General features: G+C 40.7%; 1 protein-coding gene across 2 annotated transcripts in view; it reads right to left on the reverse strand.

Moving 5' to 3' along the window:
- LIPA (lipase A, lysosomal acid type) overlaps positions 1–6,894 on the reverse strand; it is a 45,771-nt gene extending 38,877 nt beyond the window's left edge. The window contains exons 1-3 of one of the 2 annotated variants that reach the window (XM_003922414.2): positions 6,754–6,894; positions 3,705–3,816; positions 1,828–1,945 (exon numbers count right to left, since the gene is read on the reverse strand). In XM_003922414.2, coding sequence (XP_003922463.1) covers positions 1,828–1,945; positions 3,705–3,815 — 229 coding nt within the window. In that variant the 5' untranslated portion in view covers position 3,816; positions 6,754–6,894. Of the gene's footprint in view, positions 1–1,827; positions 1,946–3,704; positions 3,817–5,698; positions 5,900–6,753 lie in introns of those variants that run through there. The other variant, XM_074382542.1, reaches the window with a different exon arrangement.
- Between the last annotated feature and the right edge of the window lie 13,884 nt (positions 6,895–20,778).

The raw sequence follows: 20,778 nt of genomic DNA on the forward strand, positions 1-20,778 counted from the left end.
AAAAAAAGGTTACAGCCACCTAAACATTATTAAAATCCTTATTACAACTAGAACACATGGAAGAAAAAAGTTAAATCAGATTAGACTAAGAAAAAACAAAGCAGAAAATAATACAATGTTCACATTAACACAGAGGGTTTTTAAGTTTGCTTTGAGTAACAATTTAGGCAGGAGTTGAGGCAAAGGCGGCTCTTCTGCCTATATAAGAATAAATAGTTAGCTAACTACCTTAATCTAAACCTTAATTTCTCCAAGAAAAGTTTCCAGAAACAAAAAATGTTAGAGAATAAGCTACATTTCACTTGAACCGGGGAGGCGGAAGTTGCAGTGAGCCAAGATCACATCATTGCACTCCAGCCTGGGCAATGAGAGTGAAAATCCGTCTCAAATAAATAAATAAATAAATAAATAAATAAATATAAGCTACATCTGAAGAGATAATTTAATAAAGATCAGATCCTTCTTCCGACACCTGCTTAATAATTTCAGTCAGTTTATCTAGAAATTCCTTTATCTGCACTAGAAACTGCAATTTTGCTTGAGTTATAAAATGAGGCACAGAAAAATTATATATACACACATATATATATATGTACATATATACTTTTTAAGCCAAAATTCCAAGAACTTTCACATATTCCTAATGATAGTAATTATCAGGACATGTGCACATAAAAATCAACTTAGCAATATATATCAAAATCACAAATGCATACATCCTCTGATCCAAAAATTCTATTTCTGGACATGTATCTTATAAATAAACTTCCACACACAAAAGTTTATTTACAGCAGCAATATTTGTCAACAGAAGACTGGAAATAGCACAAATATTCATCAATAGGACACTTGGTATTAGCGGGCACGGTGGCTTATGCCTATAATCCCAACACTTTGGGAGGCCAAGCCAGGTGGATCAACTGAGGTCAGAAGTTTGAGACCAGCCTGGCCAATATGGTGAAACCTTGTCTCTACTAAAATTACAAAAACTAGCCGGGTGTGGTGGCAAGCACCTGTAATCCCAGCTACTTGGAAGTCTAAGGCAGGGATAATTGCTTGAACTTGGGAGGCGGAGGTTGCAGTGAGCTGAGATTATGCCATTGCACTCCAGCCTGGGTGACAGAGAGAGACTCTGTCTCAAAAAAAAATAAATAAATAAATAATAGGAGACTTGGTAAATAAATCATGATACAGCTGTATAGTGAAATACCATCGCCTACAGAAGATGTGCTTTATGTATTGTATGGAAAGATCTCTAAGATATTAAGTAAAAAATTCAAAGACCAAAATGCTGCCATATTTTGCATTAAAATGGAAGCAAGGGGAAAATAAGAATCTGTATTTGTATTTGTTTCTAAGGAGATTTTTGGAAATAAAAAGATTTTAAAATGAAGTTATTTTAGAAAGATATACAAAAAAGTAGGAAGTAGGGAGTCAGAAGAGAGGCATTTCACTGTATGTCTTCTAATTCTCTGATTTTTAGATTATGTAAAATTTAAAAAAAAAACAATTTTCAAATAGTGAAAGCCATCTATTTAATGCTCAAAACATTTCATTAAATAAAGATGCTTCCTTAAAAAAAGCTGCAGAGATTTTTATCACATCCTCAAATGATTTGACCTTTGAACAAAACTTGAAATTAGACGACTCTTGCCCTTACTTCTTTAAAAGAAAATGTATTTTTCTATGCCTTGCAAAACAATAACACATTTAGTGCTTTGGTCTAAAAATAATCCCATTTCAATGTTTTCAAGTTAAATCTGAACTTGGTTACTAACACAAAAACTGGCCAAATTCTGGTTTTTACTTTTAAGAGCTTTCCCATACCTTTGTCAGAATGGTTCTTCCTCCCATGAGGAATTCGGTTAAGGCACAGAATATATCCATCTTCTGTCTCAACTAGGTATTCCTCACTAGGGAATCCCCAGTAAGAGATAATTTCACTCTGTAGAGAAAAAGGACAATGGAAATTGGGTGAACAGAATCTGAAACAGTGCCCCACATTAACAAGCAAAGGAGCAGACAAACTGTTTTCCAGGCTTTAAGAAAGCATTTGTCATTGAAAGTTTAGTCAGCTAAATCTAGTAGCCAACCTCCCATCAGAAGTATAAATCCTCCCTTGTTTCATGCTTGTGTTCTACCTACAGGTGTTTGGTCACACTTCAGTTTCATCATTCTAGCATGTTTTATACCAGATGTACCTAACTTTACCACAGCTTGGGCCTCTTTGCTTCCATCCTGCCTACCAGGCACAAATAAACACTCATTTCTTTCTTTTCTAAATATGCCAGCTAGAACTGGGAAAGTATAAAACCCTTTCTTTGTTTTGAGAGATCCGCTGCTGGCCAATAAAGCATAAAAAATATTAAATTGTTTTTATCAATGGACTAAAAAAATTATACTAGAATGTCAAGGTGGGATGGAAGAAAACCTGAACAAAACAGAGAATTATGGTCACCTTCACTTCTCTATAAGGAATGATTCATGGAACAATCGTTAATCAAGAGCTCAGTGGGATATCAATAATTCGATTATCCAGAGGATTTAATGTAGATAAGTGCACATACCTGCTCTAAGATAAATACTTGAAATAATTTAAATTTATCATTCTTATAAAAAAATTATTTTAAACGTTGGAAAAGTTAGGAGGTAAAAGAAAACCTTGGGGCTAAGAAGTAAAACTTAACTTTAAGACCCTGTTATCAGGTCATGCTCTCCTGGCTCACTCTGAATTGCTCTCCAAGTCTCTAAGCTTACCTGATTCTTCAGCTGGGTCACTGCAACATCTATTTTAAAGCTGCTATTTTCTTTAATAATTTGTACTTTTCTGATATTTTGTGCCTAAATGACATACTTCCAGATTTTGTTGTTTACTTATGATTAATAACCTGCAGGTGTTTTAATTGGTCAAGTGGTTATTTCTGCATATTCTAACAAAATTTTGTTCAGATACTTTGACTTCTCTATATAAATATGTTCCCTGGATATTCTTAATCACAATCTTTGTTCAATGTAGTCTAAAACAAGCACTCAGTAGCAGTAATGTTCTTGCACAGTTTCAATACATTCTTATTTTTTAAACAAATTTAGTAAGACTTAAAAATGAAATTAATAAAAATCATAATTTATCTTATTAAGAAGTCTATATAACAGTAAACTGAGGTTTGTTAACTACATATTACCTGGTGAGAAAAGTCTAGCAAACTGAATCTAAGATTCGGAGAAATTGGGCAGGGTATGGTGACTCACACTTGTAATCCCAGCACTTTGCAAGGCCAAGGCAGACAGATCACCTGAGCTCAGGAGTTCGAGACCACTCTGGGCAACATGGTGAAATCCCATCTCTACTAAAACACACACACACACACACACACACACACACACACACACACGCACAAGAATTAGCTAGGCATGGTGGCTCATGCCTGTAGTCACAGCTACTCAGGAGGCTGAGGCACGAGAATTGCTTGAGCCCCAGAGGCGGAGGTTGCAGTGAGCCAAGATCACGCCACTGCACTCCAGCCTGGGTGGGTGACAGAGTGAGACTCCATCTCAAAAAAAAAAAAAAAAATTCAGAGAAATTGAAAAGCAAAGGAGCTATAAAGAGATGAATGTATGGCTTCATGTAGCCTACATAACTGGATCTGGGAAAATAACATTTGTCACAGATGCATTTTAAAAGTACAAAACTTTGAGAAACTTACCACATTCATCTTTGTTTCAGGATCCACAGCTGTTGGTTTCCTTCCAGACCCCTCAGAATGAGGGGTCCAGAGAACCAAATAGACCACCAACCCCAAGAGCCACATTTTCATTCTGTATAATAAAATAGTCTATTATTATTTGCTTGAATTTTAGTACACAAAAATATTCTGGTAGATTAACGCTCCAATAAAAAGTTCTGAACCAGATTTAGGGCAAGTAAAAGGTGAAGGGAAAATATGAAACAAATGACTCCAGCCATATGTGAAGGAAGAAAATAAAGATTTTTTTTTTTTTGAGATGGAGTCTCACTTTGTCGCCCAGGCTTGAGTGCAGTGGCACGATCTTGGCTCACTGCCACCTCCTGGGTTCAAGCGCTTATTCTGCCTCAGCCTCCCGAGTGACTGGGACTACAGGTGTGCACCACCGTGCCCAGCTAATTTTTGTATTTTAGTAGAGATAAGGTTTCACCATATTGGCCAGGCTGGTTTCGACCTCCCAAAATTGTGATCTGCCCACCTTGGCCTCCCAAAAGAATTATTTTTAACTAAGAAACCTCCCATCCACCATCTCCTGCTAATATGTGACCTTTGGAGTCCAGCATACCTACTCACCTCCTAACCCCAAAGTTAAAAAACAAATTGTTCCTGGAGAAATAACAAAAGGATAGTTTTGATATTTCTCAAACTATCCTTAGAAGAGGATAGTTTGAGAAAAAGGAAGAGCCACAAAATTTCTGAGCTTGCTTATTTCCCACCTCTTGCCCTCCACCTGTGATTTTGACATGTTTAAGTTCAACCACTATTAGCTCTTCCTCCTACTTATTTAACCACTTCTGTTCTTGCCCCAAATTATATGCCAGCATTTAAATTTGTCATCATGGGGAAAAAAGTGAAATGAAAGAAAATAGAACCTTCAAAAGAAAGAGAGGAAGAATTTGACCCATCTATCTCCTTCTGAAACTCTCTAACCATCAAATCAACAAAGACCATCTTGGCTTCTGGCCGTGATGACTCAAAATCACAGCAAAGACCTTGAGGTTGCTGAAGGCAAAGTTAAATGCCTCTCCTAAGAACACACAAATGGTTAGAGAAAAACCTAGGACTAGAGCCCAGAACTTCTACATTTTTAAAAAGTAAGTAGAATGACTTAAAAAGATGCAGGCATGTATGCCCATACAAAGGCTTGTACATAAATGTTTATAGCAGCTTTCGATGTAATAGCCAAAAACTGGAAAAATCCAAATGCTTTAAATGAGTGACTGGATAAATTGTGGTATATACCTACTATTCAGCTATAAAAGGGAATGAACACAAAACAGATAGATTAATCTCAAAATAATTATTGTAAAAGAAGCCAGATCAAAATAAAGAAATAAGTACTGTCTGACCCCTTTCATGTAAAACTCCATAAAATGCAATCTAATTTATATGGACAGAAAGCAGATTGATGGTTTCCTGGGGAGAGAAGCAATAAGAAAGGATTACAAAGGGATATGCACAAAGAATCTTTTGGGGGTGATGTACAGGTTCATAATATTGAATGTACTGATGGTTTCATAGGCGTATACATGTGAAAACTTACACAGTTGTACAATTGAAATATGCCATGCTATTGTATGTCAATAATACTCCAATACAGCTGTTTGTTTTTAAACAGTCTTGTGTTTAAACTGAGTATTCCACGAGTCTTAAGAAATTGGTTCTCAGGAGATTGCAAAAGTGAACTGAATCCCTTCTGTTGATGCAATTCCTCCTGGGATTATTTTTCCAAGAAGTAGTTAACCCTGAAATTCTAAACAGTAGCAAACATTATCTTCAGTGTACACTGGCAAAGCAAGGCCGCCACATCCACTTACAACCTTGCACTTCTTTATGATAGCTAGGAAGGATTGTACAGCCCCAGGGTTCTTTTTATCATAAATGCAACCTCCCAAAAGTCTATTATTACTAGAGAATAAGGAGTAAACCAAAAGGGAAAAAATTAAAGGACTTACCACAATTGAAAATAGAGTAGCATCTGCAGTAGCTGCATTCATTCAGTGTTTTTCCTACAGAACCTGTACCAACTGCCCAGAGGAAGCTCCATGGGAGTAACAGCTAAAGCTACTTAACTGAAAATCTCACCCACTTAAGTTTCCCTTCCAACACAACGCTGCATACTTAGTATGTTTTTCTCAACATACTAAGCCAAGCAATTCTGACAAAAAAGGAGATACTGTGAAAATCTTGAAGTGGTGGTGGGGAGACCCTCCAGGCTGAATTCAGTGTGCTTTTCTGGGCTGCATCAACACCTTTATCTCAGTTCTTTAGATTTTGTAACAACCCAATTAAATACTTGTCTCCCCTCATTTCACCCAGTCCACAGGGCAGCCTGAGTCTGATTCAACTTTGTACCCCCATGACCCAGCGAAATGCCACGTACATATTAGATGCACAGTACAGATTCTGAAAAGATAGGAGCAGGTCCAACAGTTCCGTGGCAGAAGAAAAGGCCCCAAAGCAGCATGCCATTTAGCTTTCTAATAACAATTATTAAGACTCTCATTTAAGCTCTTGTGAGGCGCCAGCCTCGCAGCAGCACTTTTGATCTACTATGTCAAACTCCTCCACCGACCCTATGGCAGTGCCATTAATTCCATTTTTCAGGAAACTGTCAGCTGCTTAAAAGGCAGTATCGCTGGGATTTTAACCATGACTGAAGTCCAAGTCTGCTCTCGACCACGCCGTTGGCTAACAAGAGAGGCAGGACACAACGCCTGCGCCTGTCCAGGAAAGCGGAGAGCGCCCAGGGAAAAGTGGGCAACTTTGGAGAGCCCCCGACTCCCGGTTGACTGGCAGATGCCTTGAGCCAATGCCTGCAGAAAAGCCACCCTCAGGCCCCCCCCCAGGCAAGACTCGCCAGGTCCAAACGCAGAGAGTCCTGCTGGCCTGCAACGCCGCGGGGCGCGGGGACCGAGCACCCGAGAGAGGGGCGCGGCCCTCCCCTTCGTGGAGGCACCAGCTTCCACGCCGCACCGGCATCTGGCAGCGCCGCGGAGCCGGCACTCACCTGGAGCCGTCGTCCCGGGCCGCTGTCTCGAGTCGCAGTGCCAGGTCGCAGGGGCAGGGGTGAGGGTGCGGATAGGGCACCTGCAGATGGCCCGGTCGGCCTTGGCGGGAGGGCGGGTGCCCACCACCCTCAGGCTATTTGTTCAGCCAATCAGAGCAGTCAGCCGCCGGGAAGTGCCCCGGAGACTCCGCCCCGGCCCAGAGCCGCCGCCTGCCAGCCAGCCCGTTAACCCTGCAGAGCATGCGCCGTAGGCGGTCCTAAGAGACGGGGCCGGTCCTCCACCTCCCCGGCTGGCAGGTCCCCAGCTCTACCAGCTCTCCGCCCACGCCTGCTCTCTTAGCAGAGGCTCTTTCAGGCGGCCTTCTGCTCCGCCCGCGCGGCTCCTGCAGGGCTGGCACCCTCCGCACCTAGCGGAGAGCATGCGGGCTCTATAAATGAAAGTGAATCATAAGCTGTATTTAACATGCTTTCATTGTGCCTGATGCAGAGCAATCTTGCTACTTTTAATTTTTTATTATTATTAAAGATTTGTTAAAAGAGGAAACAATATTCAATATGCACTATTATTTATTAATCATTTCTTGAAACAAAGATTTTATTGAGCACCTACTAAATGTCAAGCATTGGTAAGACAGTGGAAGTAAAGAAACCAACCAAACAAGACTTCTGTTCTCTTGATTATATTCTTATAGGAAGAGACACATCATGAATAATTATGTAATAATTGAGGTGGTGATAAGTGCTATAAACAACAAACACACACACACACACACACACACACACACACGGGTCCAGGCATGGTGGCTCACACCTGCAATCCCAGCACTTTGAGGCTGAGGAGGGCAGATCACCGGAGGACAGGAGTTCAAGACCAGCCTGACCAACATGGCAAAATCCCATCTATACTAAAAATACAGAATTAGCTGGGCATATTGGTGCACCAGTGTAATCCCAGCTACTCAGGAGGCCAAGGCAGGAAAATTTCTTGAATCAGGGAGTGGAGGTTGCAGTGAGCCAAGATCACACCACTGCACTCCAGCCTAAGCAACAGATGGAGACTCCATCTCAAAACAAAACAAAACAAAACAGGGATAATGAAGGAGGGTGATATGTGTATGGTAATCAGAAAAGGACTCTGATGAAGTGGCATCTGAGCACAGACAAGGAGGTAGTCAACAGCCTTAGATACTGGCGAAAGCATATGCTGGGTGAAAATAGCAAGTACAAAGGCCCTGTAGTAGGAATATTTCTGGTGGGCCCTCTCCAGAGTGGTGAGGTCTTTGTGGCTAGAACAGAATGTACATAGTAGAAAGTAGCAGAACATGAAGTCCTAGAAGTTTGGTACATTGGGAGCACTTGTCAAGATTTTACCACATCTTCTAACTAAGATGAGAAGCCAGTGGAGAATTTTCAATAGAAGGGCAACATAATATAGTTTAGAAAGATCACTCTGAACTGCAGAACAACGAGACAAATTAGAAGGTATATTAGTCCGTTCTCATGCTGCTAATAAAGACATACCCAAGACTGCGTCATTTATAAAGGAAAGAGGTTTAATTGACTCATAGTTCCACAGGGCTGGGGGAGTACTCACAATCATGGCAGTAGGTGAAAGGCACGTCTATGGCAGCAGACATGAGAGAAAAAACCAAGTGAAAGGGGTTTCCTCATATAAAACCATCAGACTTCGTGAGACTTGTTCAATACCACAAGAACAGTATGGGGGAAACTGCCTCCATGATTCGGTTATCTCCCACCAGGTACCTCCCACAACATGTGAGAATTATGAAATCTACAATTCAAGATGAGATTTGGGTGGGAACACAGCCAAACCATATCATTCTGCTCTTGGCCACTCCCAAATCTAATGTCCTCACATTTCAAAACCTAACAAGTCTTTCCAACAGCCCTCACAAGCCTTAACTCATTTCAGCATTAACTCAAAAGTCCACAGTCCAAAGTCTCATCTGAGATAAGGCAAGTCCCTTTTGCCTATGAGCCTATAAAATCAAAAACAAGTTGGTTGCTTCCTAGATACAATGGGGGTACAGGCATTTGATGAAAACACCCATTTCAAATGAGAGAAACTGGCCAAAATAAAGGTGCTAAAAGCCCCATGCAAGTCCATATCCATCAAGGCAGTCAATTCTTAAAACTCCAAAATGGCCTCCTTTGACTCCATGTCTTACATCCAGGTCACACTGATGAAACAGGTGGGTTCCCATGATCTTGGGCAGCTCCACCACTGTGGCTTTGCAGGGTACAGTCTTCCTCCTGGCTGCTTTCACAGGCTTGTGTTGGGTATCTGCATCTTCTCCAGGTTCACAGTGTGAGCTGTTAGTGGATCTACCATTCTGAGGTCAGAATGTGCCATAGTACACTATGTGCGTATTCTTCTTGGGGGAGGAGAGAAGGCTGGATGACAGAAGGTCATGGGGAAACTTGGAGGGAATAAATATGTTTGTTATCTTCACTGTAGTGATGGTTTCACAGGTATATACACATGTCAAAACTCATCAAAATGTGCAATTTAAATACATGCAGTTTAATCTTCATCAGTCATACTTTGATTAAGCCTATTTAAAAAAAATATTAATAGTTACTATTTTTTGAGCTTTTACTATATAACAGATACAATCCTAACACTTTGTATTCACTGTCTTGTTGAACCAGTAACCATCCAACAGAGGTGTTTTCCCTTTCTTCAGATGAGGCTACAGAGACTCAAGTCATGAAGATCATATATAAAGTTAAGTAGCCTGATGCCAGAGATCCAGCTCTTCTTAACTACCAATAATTTAACCCATTTTCATTCAACGAGTTCATATCCTTGTTCAGCTCTGAATCTCCAACCCTCAGTAACAGGCCACTCTCCTGAGGGTTGGAGATTCAGAGCTGAACAAGGATATCTGGCTCCTGCCCTCAGTGAATAATGGAGGAAGCAAGAAGCTGGAGAACCTGAGACTCAAAACAGAAAGGCCCAGCTCTCCTGGCTTTAGGATGAGAGGTTGGGTAGCTGTGGAGAAGACTGGCTAAGCTAATTAGAACTGAATGTTTTCTCACCCTTCATTGCCAGCAGGGGACAGCAGTTCCCCCAGGAAGACTGGGTCTGGGCCTATGCAAGTTTGGAGCTGCTCCTGGGAAGTCCTGACACATTTTGGTACTTGGGGCCTCAGTGTCTCAATGGGCTGTCTCTAGTGGACTATGTTTTTCCCACTTCTACACACATTTTAGTGCTTAAGAATTTAAGGCCCTCCATCTCCATGTGCTTGGTAAAGGGAGGGAGACCTTTACTTAGTACACACAGGAAAGGTGGCACATATTTGATACACAGGGCAAACTGCCCGGCCTCCCTTTGGGAGGCTGTTTAAGCATGTCTATTCCGTTTTCTTCCATTGGAAGTGCTGATGAAATGCTTACTAGCATGCACTTGAAGATGGTGTTCCTGTATCCAGGATGCTCCGGGCTTTGACCTGTGATGGTGAGCTAGGGTTCCTCTTCCTTTTCCTTTGTTGGGCTTCTCAGTCAGTTTCATCACAAAAAGTGAAAGGTAGCTAGCAGTGACACATTTTAGCACCAGAAGAATTTCTAGAAATTATTGTCTAAGGGCCTTTACGGCCCATAGTTACCTTTGATTCCTGTTAACACCTATGGAAGCCTACTAAAGAATTAGCCCGGAGCTGAGGACACAGAAATGACTAAGTCCAAGCTTTCGGTGCCCTCCCACATAAATGGGAGTAACTAGGTGTTATGCTTAGTCCACAGGTCATACCCAGAGGCCCTCAAATATGCATCCTTTGTCAACATAGCTGGACCCTCAGGGTGTTGTAGAGATTTGAACTAGTAGTCAACAGTTAAAAATCAGAAGTGCTCACATAAAAATATATAATCCTGGCTTCTCTTGAAAAACAGAGAGAACACTAGCTCTTGATTATAAAATAAAATAAATGTCTTAGAATTGTGGGAAAATGTATTGGCATAGGTCAAGTCCAGCCCCCTCTCAGTGCAGAGGAGAATAGAACTCTGTTCTCATCCTGTACCTTCTATAGTTTATTCTTACTCTTCCTTGTTCAAACATGTGCCTCTAACACTAATTTATATTGAATAGACCAAACTTGCTGGGATACATCAAGAAATTCTTTCTCTCTAAGACTGTCCTGTACCGTGCTATTTCTGAGCGCCCTCTTTAACCCTTCACAGCCCCTTAGGTTGATTTTTTTTTTTTTTTCCGTAACCAGTCCAATTCCAGTCTCATTTTTTAATTCAAAGTTTCTCCCCCTTTTTTATTTCAGAACTGCTTAAGATGAATCCAGCCATGGGAAGGGGTATGTGATCTGTTCTTTTCCTTTTCCCAGGTCTTTCCTTACCCATTTACCCAATGCTTACTGCTGGCTTCTTCAAGCTAGAATCAGGAAAAGATAAGATAATACAAAAAAAGATTTTTATTGTTACCTGACTAGGGCTGAGGACAAATATACTCTTGGTATTCCCTATGAGAAGGTACATGATTGCTATAGCTCTCATTTAGCACACACCAATGGACTGAACTTTCCAAAACAAAAAACCAGAATATACCATCTGACAGTGGCAAGCTACTATGCAGGCAATAAGGCATGAATTAAACAGGACTGAGTGTCTAGAAAGCCTTCCCTCAGTGGCCGCAGGTCATCCCCGGAGTCTGTTCACAAGCTGCTCTCTTTGTCTCTGCATTCTCCGTTTGTCACTAGTTGGGGTCTCTCTTTTCCTTGTCTCTCTATACCCACAGCCTAAGGCTCCTATGTGAACCCATAATAAGCTAAGGGTCTTTGAGACTCAATATCTTTCTTCCTGTCTGAATCACAGCTTTGCTAAGCAAACCTTGACATTTTCATATCTTCATTTTGCGGATGTCATCAGACTATCCCAGCCCTTTTACAGTCTTGCTACACAAAGAATGATCCCTGGCTCAGCACGTTGTGATCATCTGGGAGTATGTAAGAAATGCCAAAATTCTGGCCTCACCTCCAAACTACTGAATCAGAATCTGCATATTTATCAGATCCCCAGGTGATACATGAGGAATGTTTGAGAAGCACTCTCTACAAGATTCTATCTATTAAATGTATTTTTCACCTTTGTAGTAAATTTCATCAAAACAATTCCAAACACTTTCCACACATTTCCTCCGAAATCCTAGTGGGCCTTTGTCTGGGATTCCTCTCAGATGACAATCCCTTTTTGTGAAGGGAACAATAAAAACTGTCAAGCCCAATCACATGTGCAGTTGTTGGAGTTACTTTAAAACATACTAACATGCTGCTATTGGCAGCTGAGGCAGAATAAAGGGGATAGGCAGCTAGAGATTCCATCAAGTCTTCATGAATTTCTCACCCCTTTCTTCCAAGAACTGCTTTTCCCATACAGAATAGATACCAGGGTATTAGGGCCAATTTGGCTTTGACTTTCCCTTCTCTTCCTCCTAATTGCCCTTCACCACCTCCAAAACTTCCTCGGTGAACTGCAAGCCTATCGGTCCATGAATAGATCCTGAATTCCTGCTAGATGACAACAGTTTTGGTTTTGCTGCAGGGGTGGTGACCTTATTCCAACTTTAGAAAAATCATAAAAACAGGAGAAGGTTGTGTTAGTGGTATTAGACTTTACTTACTAAGTGCTCCATTTTGTGAGAAACTACCAGAGATTTTTGGTGGGTTGCTACCAAAAACTACGAATATCACTTTTAATATCATTGTATCTTTGGTTGGTTTTATGTTCAGGAAAACAACTTCGTCTCTGTGGTCATTTCTACTTGCCATGGTAAAAATTCTCCCCTCCTCCAACCCTACCAAACATACCATACAAAAGCAATAAAAAAACCTACGCAGAAAGTTACGATTAAGCAAAGTTGCTTGAGAAGCATGGATTTGGTTTTTAAAAGTACTGATAGAATACGGAACTGTCACAGGATCCTTAGGGTGTCGCTTTTCCAGCCAGAAGCCTCTGTGGCTGCTGGCATCTTTGCCTGAGCTTTGCTCAGACCTGCTGTGCTCATTTTGTCCACTTGGCCTGGCAGGCTGTGCTCAACTCATGCTAACCAACCAGATCCCACACCTGCACAGGGCAAGCCAGGTGTAGAGTGACGAGGGGTGCATGAGCAAGTGAGTGTGGGGGCTGGCCACTGCGGAGAGCCAAGTGTCTGGGGATGCCCAGGTCTGCAGCCACACATCAGCAGCTGCAGCTGTGCCTGGGAGGACAGGGCCCCTGCCCTGCCAACTCGGAAAGCGGCAGGGCTCCCAACACCTCCATGGAGCACAGAGTCCTGTCACACCTACCCTGGTGCAGCTGGCATCTTTGCAGAGGTTACTCCAGATGGGCTGCTGCTGCCATCAGAATCAGTAAACATATCGTTTTGTGGAAAATTATTTTTGAACAGTGTATAAGTAGCTTTCAACTACATAAGCCAAGTGATACAGAAAAGATGCTTTTGTTCTTTGGGACTTGATTTGAAATTATTTTACTTTTCTTTTACATTTTCTAAAAGTTGTTCATAGAGTCAATTAATACCTAGTGAGTATTGATAATGTGCAGTCTAGTGTCAAACACTGGAAAAGATCGGAAACTCATAGAAGAAGTTGTCCATGGTGTTTAACTATAGACAAATCTTTTCCATTGACTCCTCCTAAACTGCAAATTCTCCAATTTTTGCTGTGTTCAGACTTGTAAAATAGCTTACTAGGTAATGAGAGAGACCTCATTATTAGAGAACTAAAAACTAAAGAAGATGCTATGTTATTATTACAGGTGGAGAATCTCCATTACCCAAAAATCCAAAATCCAAAATGCTCCAGGATTCAAAGCATTTTTGTGTCAACATGACACCACAAGTGAGAAATTCTATTCTGACCTCCTGTGACAGGTTGCAATCAAAATGCAGGTGCACAACACACAGTTTATTCAGTGTCCCTAAGGAAAGAAAGAACCTCCCAGCTTCCTTCAGCTGTGATATATGTTTTCTACACATGCTCAGATTCCCACATAAAAAAATACCTTACACAGTAACTTGTTAATGAAAACACAGAATCCTATGTGGAGACTGAAAGCTTGCTGTTGTTTATTGTTGCTGTCATTTAACAGCTGATGCAGGTATTCCAGTGATGGTACTGCGCTGTTTAGTTACCCTGAACACGTTCTTTTCTCACTGTATTAGTATGTCATTTTAACTGTAAAATTTTTGTGTGTGAGTTAATGTACGAAAATGACTGCTTATTGGTAGCATATAAATTCAGAGTGGCGAATGATGGCAATGCCAAAAACCACAGAACGCCCATATGTGTGACTCAAATAGTGACGCCTTTGCTTTCCAATAATGGTTCAATGTACACAAACTTTGTTTCATAAACAAAATTATCTAAAACATCATATAAAATTACCTTCAAGCTATGTGTATAAGGCATCTATGAAACACATATTAATTTCATGTTTAGACTTGGATGCCATGCCTGAAATATCTCATTACGTATATGCAAATATTCCAAAATTGAAACACTTCTAGTCCCACGCATTTTGGATAAGGGATACTCCATCTCTACTTTATGTTATCTTGAATAGAAAATAAAGGAGGCTTTATAAAAAATGTTTTACTCATTTCTGACTATTTTCCATTTCTCAGTTTCTAATTAAAGAGGGTCTAACAAGTAACCTTATAAATCTGTTACAGATCCAGAGTGATCTATAAAATGCTCTGCGACTTAATGTCTGCGCTTGCCAGCTCTGTGTATTGCCCTGAGAACTGCAGAGAGAATTGCTTTTGCGTGATGATTCTGAGACAGCAGCATCTGTAGAACTGCAGAGTGCATCCAGATTACCATGAAATGGCCTTTACAAACATTCCTGAAGCATATCTAGTCTATCGAGGGCAGAGAAATAAGTAATGCAGAATGAGGTGTGGGTGGTTGTGAATGTCAAATAAAAATCTTTGTTTATAATCATCAAGTTTACTCCCACATATTATTTATTTTTATATTGTCTTCAACCCTCCTGTTCATGTGCTGTGTTCCCAAAATACTCAATGTCAGCTTTATGAACACAGGGATTACAACTTGTATGTCAGGATCCTAACAAGGGCATTCAAAATGTAGTGATCTCAAAAGAGCTGATTTGCCGACAGACTATTTAACAGTTGTTCAGCGGGGGAACCATAAGCTAGTGCAGTAACCCCAGGTAGTAACAGTTGACCTGTTAACCACTCTTAGGCTCAGACAGATGACACTGTTACTGGAAAATGGAAGGACAGAGACTCAAAGAAGCTTCCGTGAAAGGAAAAGTATCCCTCAACAGACTGACACAGTCTGCTCCAGGCAGTCCCAGAAGGGAGAGAACCCAAGAAATAAATACTCTACCACCACTTTCCCTTCTTTCCAATCTCCTGCAGGTGCCACCTGTTGACAAAACCCAACGAGTAGCTGAGGACACTGGAACCTGCAAGTATAGTCTCTGCTGTAAGCCTCCCACTTTATAGGGCAGGGTGGAGAATGATGGAAAGTGGAACTCAGGGAGATAAGGAATGAGGAATAAGTTGTGGGTGGCTATGAGTATGAAACTTAAAATATCTTTGTTTATGACCATCAAGTTTATTCCCACAGATTAGCTATTTTTAAGTTATCTTCAACCATCCTGTTCATGTAATGTGTGCCAAAAATACTCAGTGTCAGCTACATGTGAGATATCCTTCACATGATCTTTATCCACTCTCCTTCAGAAGAGGAAAATAGGAGGTCCAGGCCTGCGGTTAGGAGTGCAGACCCAGGGGTCAGGCTGCCCACGTTCAAGACAACATCTACAATTTACTGGCTAAGCAATCTTGTGTAACATTTTTAACTTCTTCTTGAGTCAGATTTCTCATCTGCAAAATAGAATTAATATTGTCTAGGGACTTCTCAAAGTCTGAACAAGATAATGTATGTTAAGTGCTGAGAATAGTGCCTTGCACTCAATAGATGTTAGTTGATTGTTTTACATTTTTCCTGACACTAATTTTTTTTATAAATCCAATTTATTTGCTGATTACTAATGGCTTCTACTTACTATGTAGGTTCAATATAGTTACCATTTTGGTATGTACTTTCAACCTTATTTTTCTCTGATACATAATTTTGCAAAAATAGACTCCTGCTATATATATTATTTAGTTATCTACTTTTGTTCACACTTAATAGTAGAAATATACATATGTCATTCAGTATTTTTTGAAATCATTTTTAATGGTTGCATATATTATTTTGTCATTTGGAGTTACGATGATTTACTTTAAATCATTTAAATGATTTACTTTGTTTAAAAGTACTTTAAATTATTTACTTTATTTAAAAATACTTTAAAAGTTTAGTTTATTTCTATTTTTTAAGCAAGGATAAGCTGTATATCCATGGTAATTTCACTAGGATAATGTCCTAGAAACAAAACTTGTAGGTCTAATGCATGCATGTCCTTAAGGACTTTTTTTTGCTCTAATTAATATTTTACTCTTCTTTTCAACGTTGTGTAAAAGCTTCAACATAATCAACAAATAAAACTTGTGTGACATAAGCATTAATTCCTCTGTAGTCAACCATATAGTCCTTTAAGATTACATGAGGCCGGGCGCGGTGGCTCAAGCCTGTAATCCCAGCACTTTGGGAGGCCGAGGCGGGTGGATCACGAGGTCGAGAGATCGAGACCATCCTGGTCAACATGGTGAAACCCCGTCTCTACTAAAAATACAAAAAACTAGCTGAGCATGGTGGCGCGTGCCTGTAATCCCAGCTACTCAGGAGGTTGAGGCAGGAGAATTGCCTGAGCCCAGGAGGCGGAGGTTGCGGTGAGCCGAGTTCGCGCCATTGCACTCCAGCCTGGGTAACAAGAGTGAAACTCCGTCTCAAAAAAAAAAAAAAAAAGATTACATGAAAGTTTGTACATGTGAGACTGGAGTTTCCGAAGCTTATGTGTTTCTCTTCTGGGGAAATTCAAAGTGATGCATTGGCAAGACAGCAATGCAATTGTAGCTTTAAAAATATGTATTTCCTTACCAAAGGTTAATGTTCTATAACTGACCCTCCATACTTTGCTATATTTAAAATTTTGGGGAGGATGATTTTTTTTAAACTTTATTCTTTACTAAAAAGTGAGACTAATTCTTAGCAATGAATATGCAGGCACAGATTTGTAGGTGGCAACTTAATGAGATTACAAAGCCACTAAGGTTTTAAATTGTGAGTATTTGGGCTTAGACGTTGAAGCTACACAGACTGCTTTGAATTCTGATCAGACATAAGTTGTGTGACCTTTACTCCAATTTCTTCCTCTTCAAAGGATTGCTCAATTATGTCTGTGCAAAGTGCAGATGGATCTTGGTTAATAGCTGTGGATTATTATCAATTTAATCATGTGGTCACTCCAATTTGGCTACTATTCTAAACGTATTTTTGTTGTTGGAGAAAACTGACACATTTCCTAGCATGTGGTATGCCACAATACATTTGACAAATGTTATACTGTCTATGTGTGTTACTAAAGATTAGCTGAACTAGTTTGCTTCTAGAAGACAGGGCCAGAAATCCACCTTCATTGTCCTATTTTAGGTATACATAATTCTCCAGAACTGCAAAGACTTTTTACTTGCAAAAACTTATCACTTATCCATTTCACAAGACATCATGTGGTCCAATGTGATACTGATAGCATTTGCTGATCTAGATCAAGTAAGCAGGAAATAGAAAGCATTCTAGACACTTTGGCAAGACACAAGTGGGTGGGAAATAAACCCCTTAAAAACTCAAAGGTCTGCCACCTTATTGCAATTTCCAGGGGTCCATTGTCTGGAGCATGTTGGCATATCCTTTCCAATGTGAAGGATACATTTCTGTATCTGCTTTCTTCAACCACTGAAAAAGAGGCACTGATCCTAGTGGACCTCTTTGGAGGTCAACATATACCTCATTTGGGCCTGCTCCTCTAACCCACTTTCTGAATAACCGTAAAGGCTGCCAGTTTTGAGTAGGGCCCGGAACAAGAGAATGCAATGGCTCTAAGCTAAAGGCAAGCTGCTCTGCTACTCATATCATAAGACCCAAATGATCTGATGGTGCTCAAAGTGCCTGTGACAGCTAGGGATGCTCTATGGCACTTTTAGCAGGTGAATCACAGAAGATACCCTTAGGATCTTGGAGCACAGCTATGTCATCCCCTGCAGAAAACTGTTCTTTTGATGAAGAGTGTCTGGCTTACTTTGGGGCTCTAGTAGAGATTGAATGTTTAACCATGGCCCAAGACCTGAGCTATGAATTGATATCATCTGACACATCAAACCTTAAAGTTGAGTGTGCACACCAGCACTCCATCACATGAAAGTGGCAAATGAAATTAAACTTATGTAGGTCCTGAAGGCACAAGTCACATGAGCAAGATTCCCATGACCCCTAATCATACTACATTGCGCCTTCTCTCTCATCTGTCTTCTCATGGGGAGTTCCATGTGACCAGTTGACTGAGGAAGAAACTATTTGGTCCACTTTATAGATGGACCTGCACAATTCTCTGGTGTCACCCAAAAATGACCAATGCTGTACTCCTGTCACATTTAGGGATAATACTGAAGGACAGTGGCTATGGGACATTCCTGCAGTGGAAAGAGCTTTGAACAGTTCACCTGGATGTTCATTGTTCCTAGAAGAAGAGATGACCGGAGTGAAGGGTTTACATTGATTCGTGGCTCCATTAACCTGGAAAGTAAAACTGTCCCCAGCCACTTTGAGCTCCTTATGGTAATTAACTGACAAGCTAAAAAAAGGTGATTATTGTTCTGATGGGGTGATTTATACTGGCTACGAAGGGAAAATGTGGTTTCTACCACACAGTGTGTGTAAGGAGGAGTGCGGCGGTTTGCAGGAAGTCTTCTGCAGTGCCTCTTAGTATTTCCATATCCTGAAATCAATATTAAAACAAAAACAGTTCAATACAGGGAGGACTGCTAATGGCACGGATCCTTTAAGAATGAGGGTTTGGGTCACCTCGCCAGATAAAAAGTCATGACAAGAATTGGTATTTGCCAAGGGCAAGTGTAATATGGAATAGGTAGTAAAGGAAGGAAGTTATAGGCTGGGCGCAATGGCGTACACTTCTTTTTTTTTTTTTTTTTTTTTTTGAGACGGAGTTTTTTGCTCTCGTTACCCAGGCTGGAGTGCAATGGCACATCTCGGCTCACCGCAACCTCCGCCTCCTGGGTTCAGGCAATTCTCCTGCCTCAGCCTCCTGAGTAGCTGGGATTACAGGCACGCGCCACCACGCCCAGCTAATTTTTTGCATTTTTAGTAGAGACGGGGTTTCACCATGTTGACCAGGATGGTCTCGATCTCTCGACCTCGTGATCCACCCGCCTCGGCCTCCCAAAGTGCTGGGATTACAGGCTTGAGCCACCGCGCCCGGTTAGTGGTGTACACTTCTAATCCCAGCACTTTGGGAGGCCAAAGCAGTCAGATCACTTGAGTCCCAGGGGATCAAGACCAGCCTGGGCAACATGTCGAAAACCCATGTGTATTTTTTTTTTTTTTAATCAAAAACTAACCAGATATACTGGCACACATCTGTAGGCTCAGCTACTCGGGAGGCTGAGAAGGGAGGATCACTTGTGCCTGGTAGGCTAAGGCTGCAGTGAGCCAAGATTGTACCACTGCACTCCAGCCTGGGCACACAGAGTAAGACCCTGTCTTTAAAAACAAAGTTGTTTAAAAAACTTTTGTTTTAAGTTCAGGGGTACAAATGCACGATGTTCAGGTTTGTTACAAAGGTAAATGTGTGTCATGGGGGTTTGTTGTACAGATTCTTTCATCACTCAGGTATTAACTCTAGTACCCATTAATTATTTTTCCTGATCCTCTCCCTCCTCCCACCCTCTGCCCTCCAGTAAGCTCCAATGTGCTTTGTTACCCTCTATTCATCCATGTGTTCTCATCATTTAGCTCCCACTTATAAGTGAGAACATGCGGTATTTGGTTTTCTTTTCCTGCATAAGTTTGCTAAAGATAATGGCCTCCAGCTCCATCCTTGTCCCTGCAAAGGACATGATCACTTTTCTTTTTATGGCTGCATAGTATTCCATGTTGCAGGTGTACCCCATTTTCTTTATCTAGTCTATCATAGATGGGCATTTTGGTTGATTCCACGTCTTTGCTATTGTGAACAGTGCTGCAATGAACATACACGTGCATGTGTCTTTGTAACAGAACAATTTCTATTCCTCTGGGTACATACCCAGTAATGAGATTGCTGGGTTGAATGGTATTTCTGTCTCTAGGTCTTTAAGGAATCACCATACTGTTTTCCACAAAGGCTGAAATAATTTACACTCCTACCAACAGTGTAAAAGTGTTCCTTTTTCCCTACAACCTTGCCAGCATCTATTATTTTTTTATTTTTTATTAATAGCCATTCTAACTGGCATGAGATAGTATCTCATTGTGGTTTTGATTTGCATTTCTCTAATGATCAGTGATGCTGAGCTTTTTTTCTTTGGTTATTGTCCACATTTATGTCTTCTTTGAGAAGTGTTTGTTCATGTCCTTTGCCCACTTTTTAATGGAGTTAGTTTTTTCTTATAAATTTGTTTAAGTTCCTTACAGATGCTAGATATTAGACCTTTGCCAGATGCATAGATTGCAAAGTTTCTCCTATTCTGTAGATTGCCTGGTCACTCTGAAGGTAAGTAAAAGAAGGAAGTTATAAACACTAGCTACAACCTTGTGCCCTATCACAGACATGAGGACTAAACAGTTAACATCAGAATTCCTCTTTTGGTGGCGGGGAGGAGAGCATAAGGAATTCTTTTTCTTTTCTTTTCTTTTTTGTGAAAGAAATTAACTTGATACATTTTCTAGAATCAGAGTGGAACATTTTGTCCCTCATTATAGGAGGAAGATGAGAGAAGGAGCTGGGTGTCCTCTGGAAAAAGGGAGTCAATGATAGGGAAAGCTGGATGAGACAGAGGAATTATTTGTGGCACTGTATGTGAATATT

This window comes from Saimiri boliviensis, chromosome 12 (genome assembly GCF_048565385.1).
Source record: "Saimiri boliviensis isolate mSaiBol1 chromosome 12, mSaiBol1.pri, whole genome shotgun sequence".
Taxonomy (NCBI): domain Eukaryota; kingdom Metazoa; phylum Chordata; class Mammalia; order Primates; family Cebidae; genus Saimiri; species Saimiri boliviensis.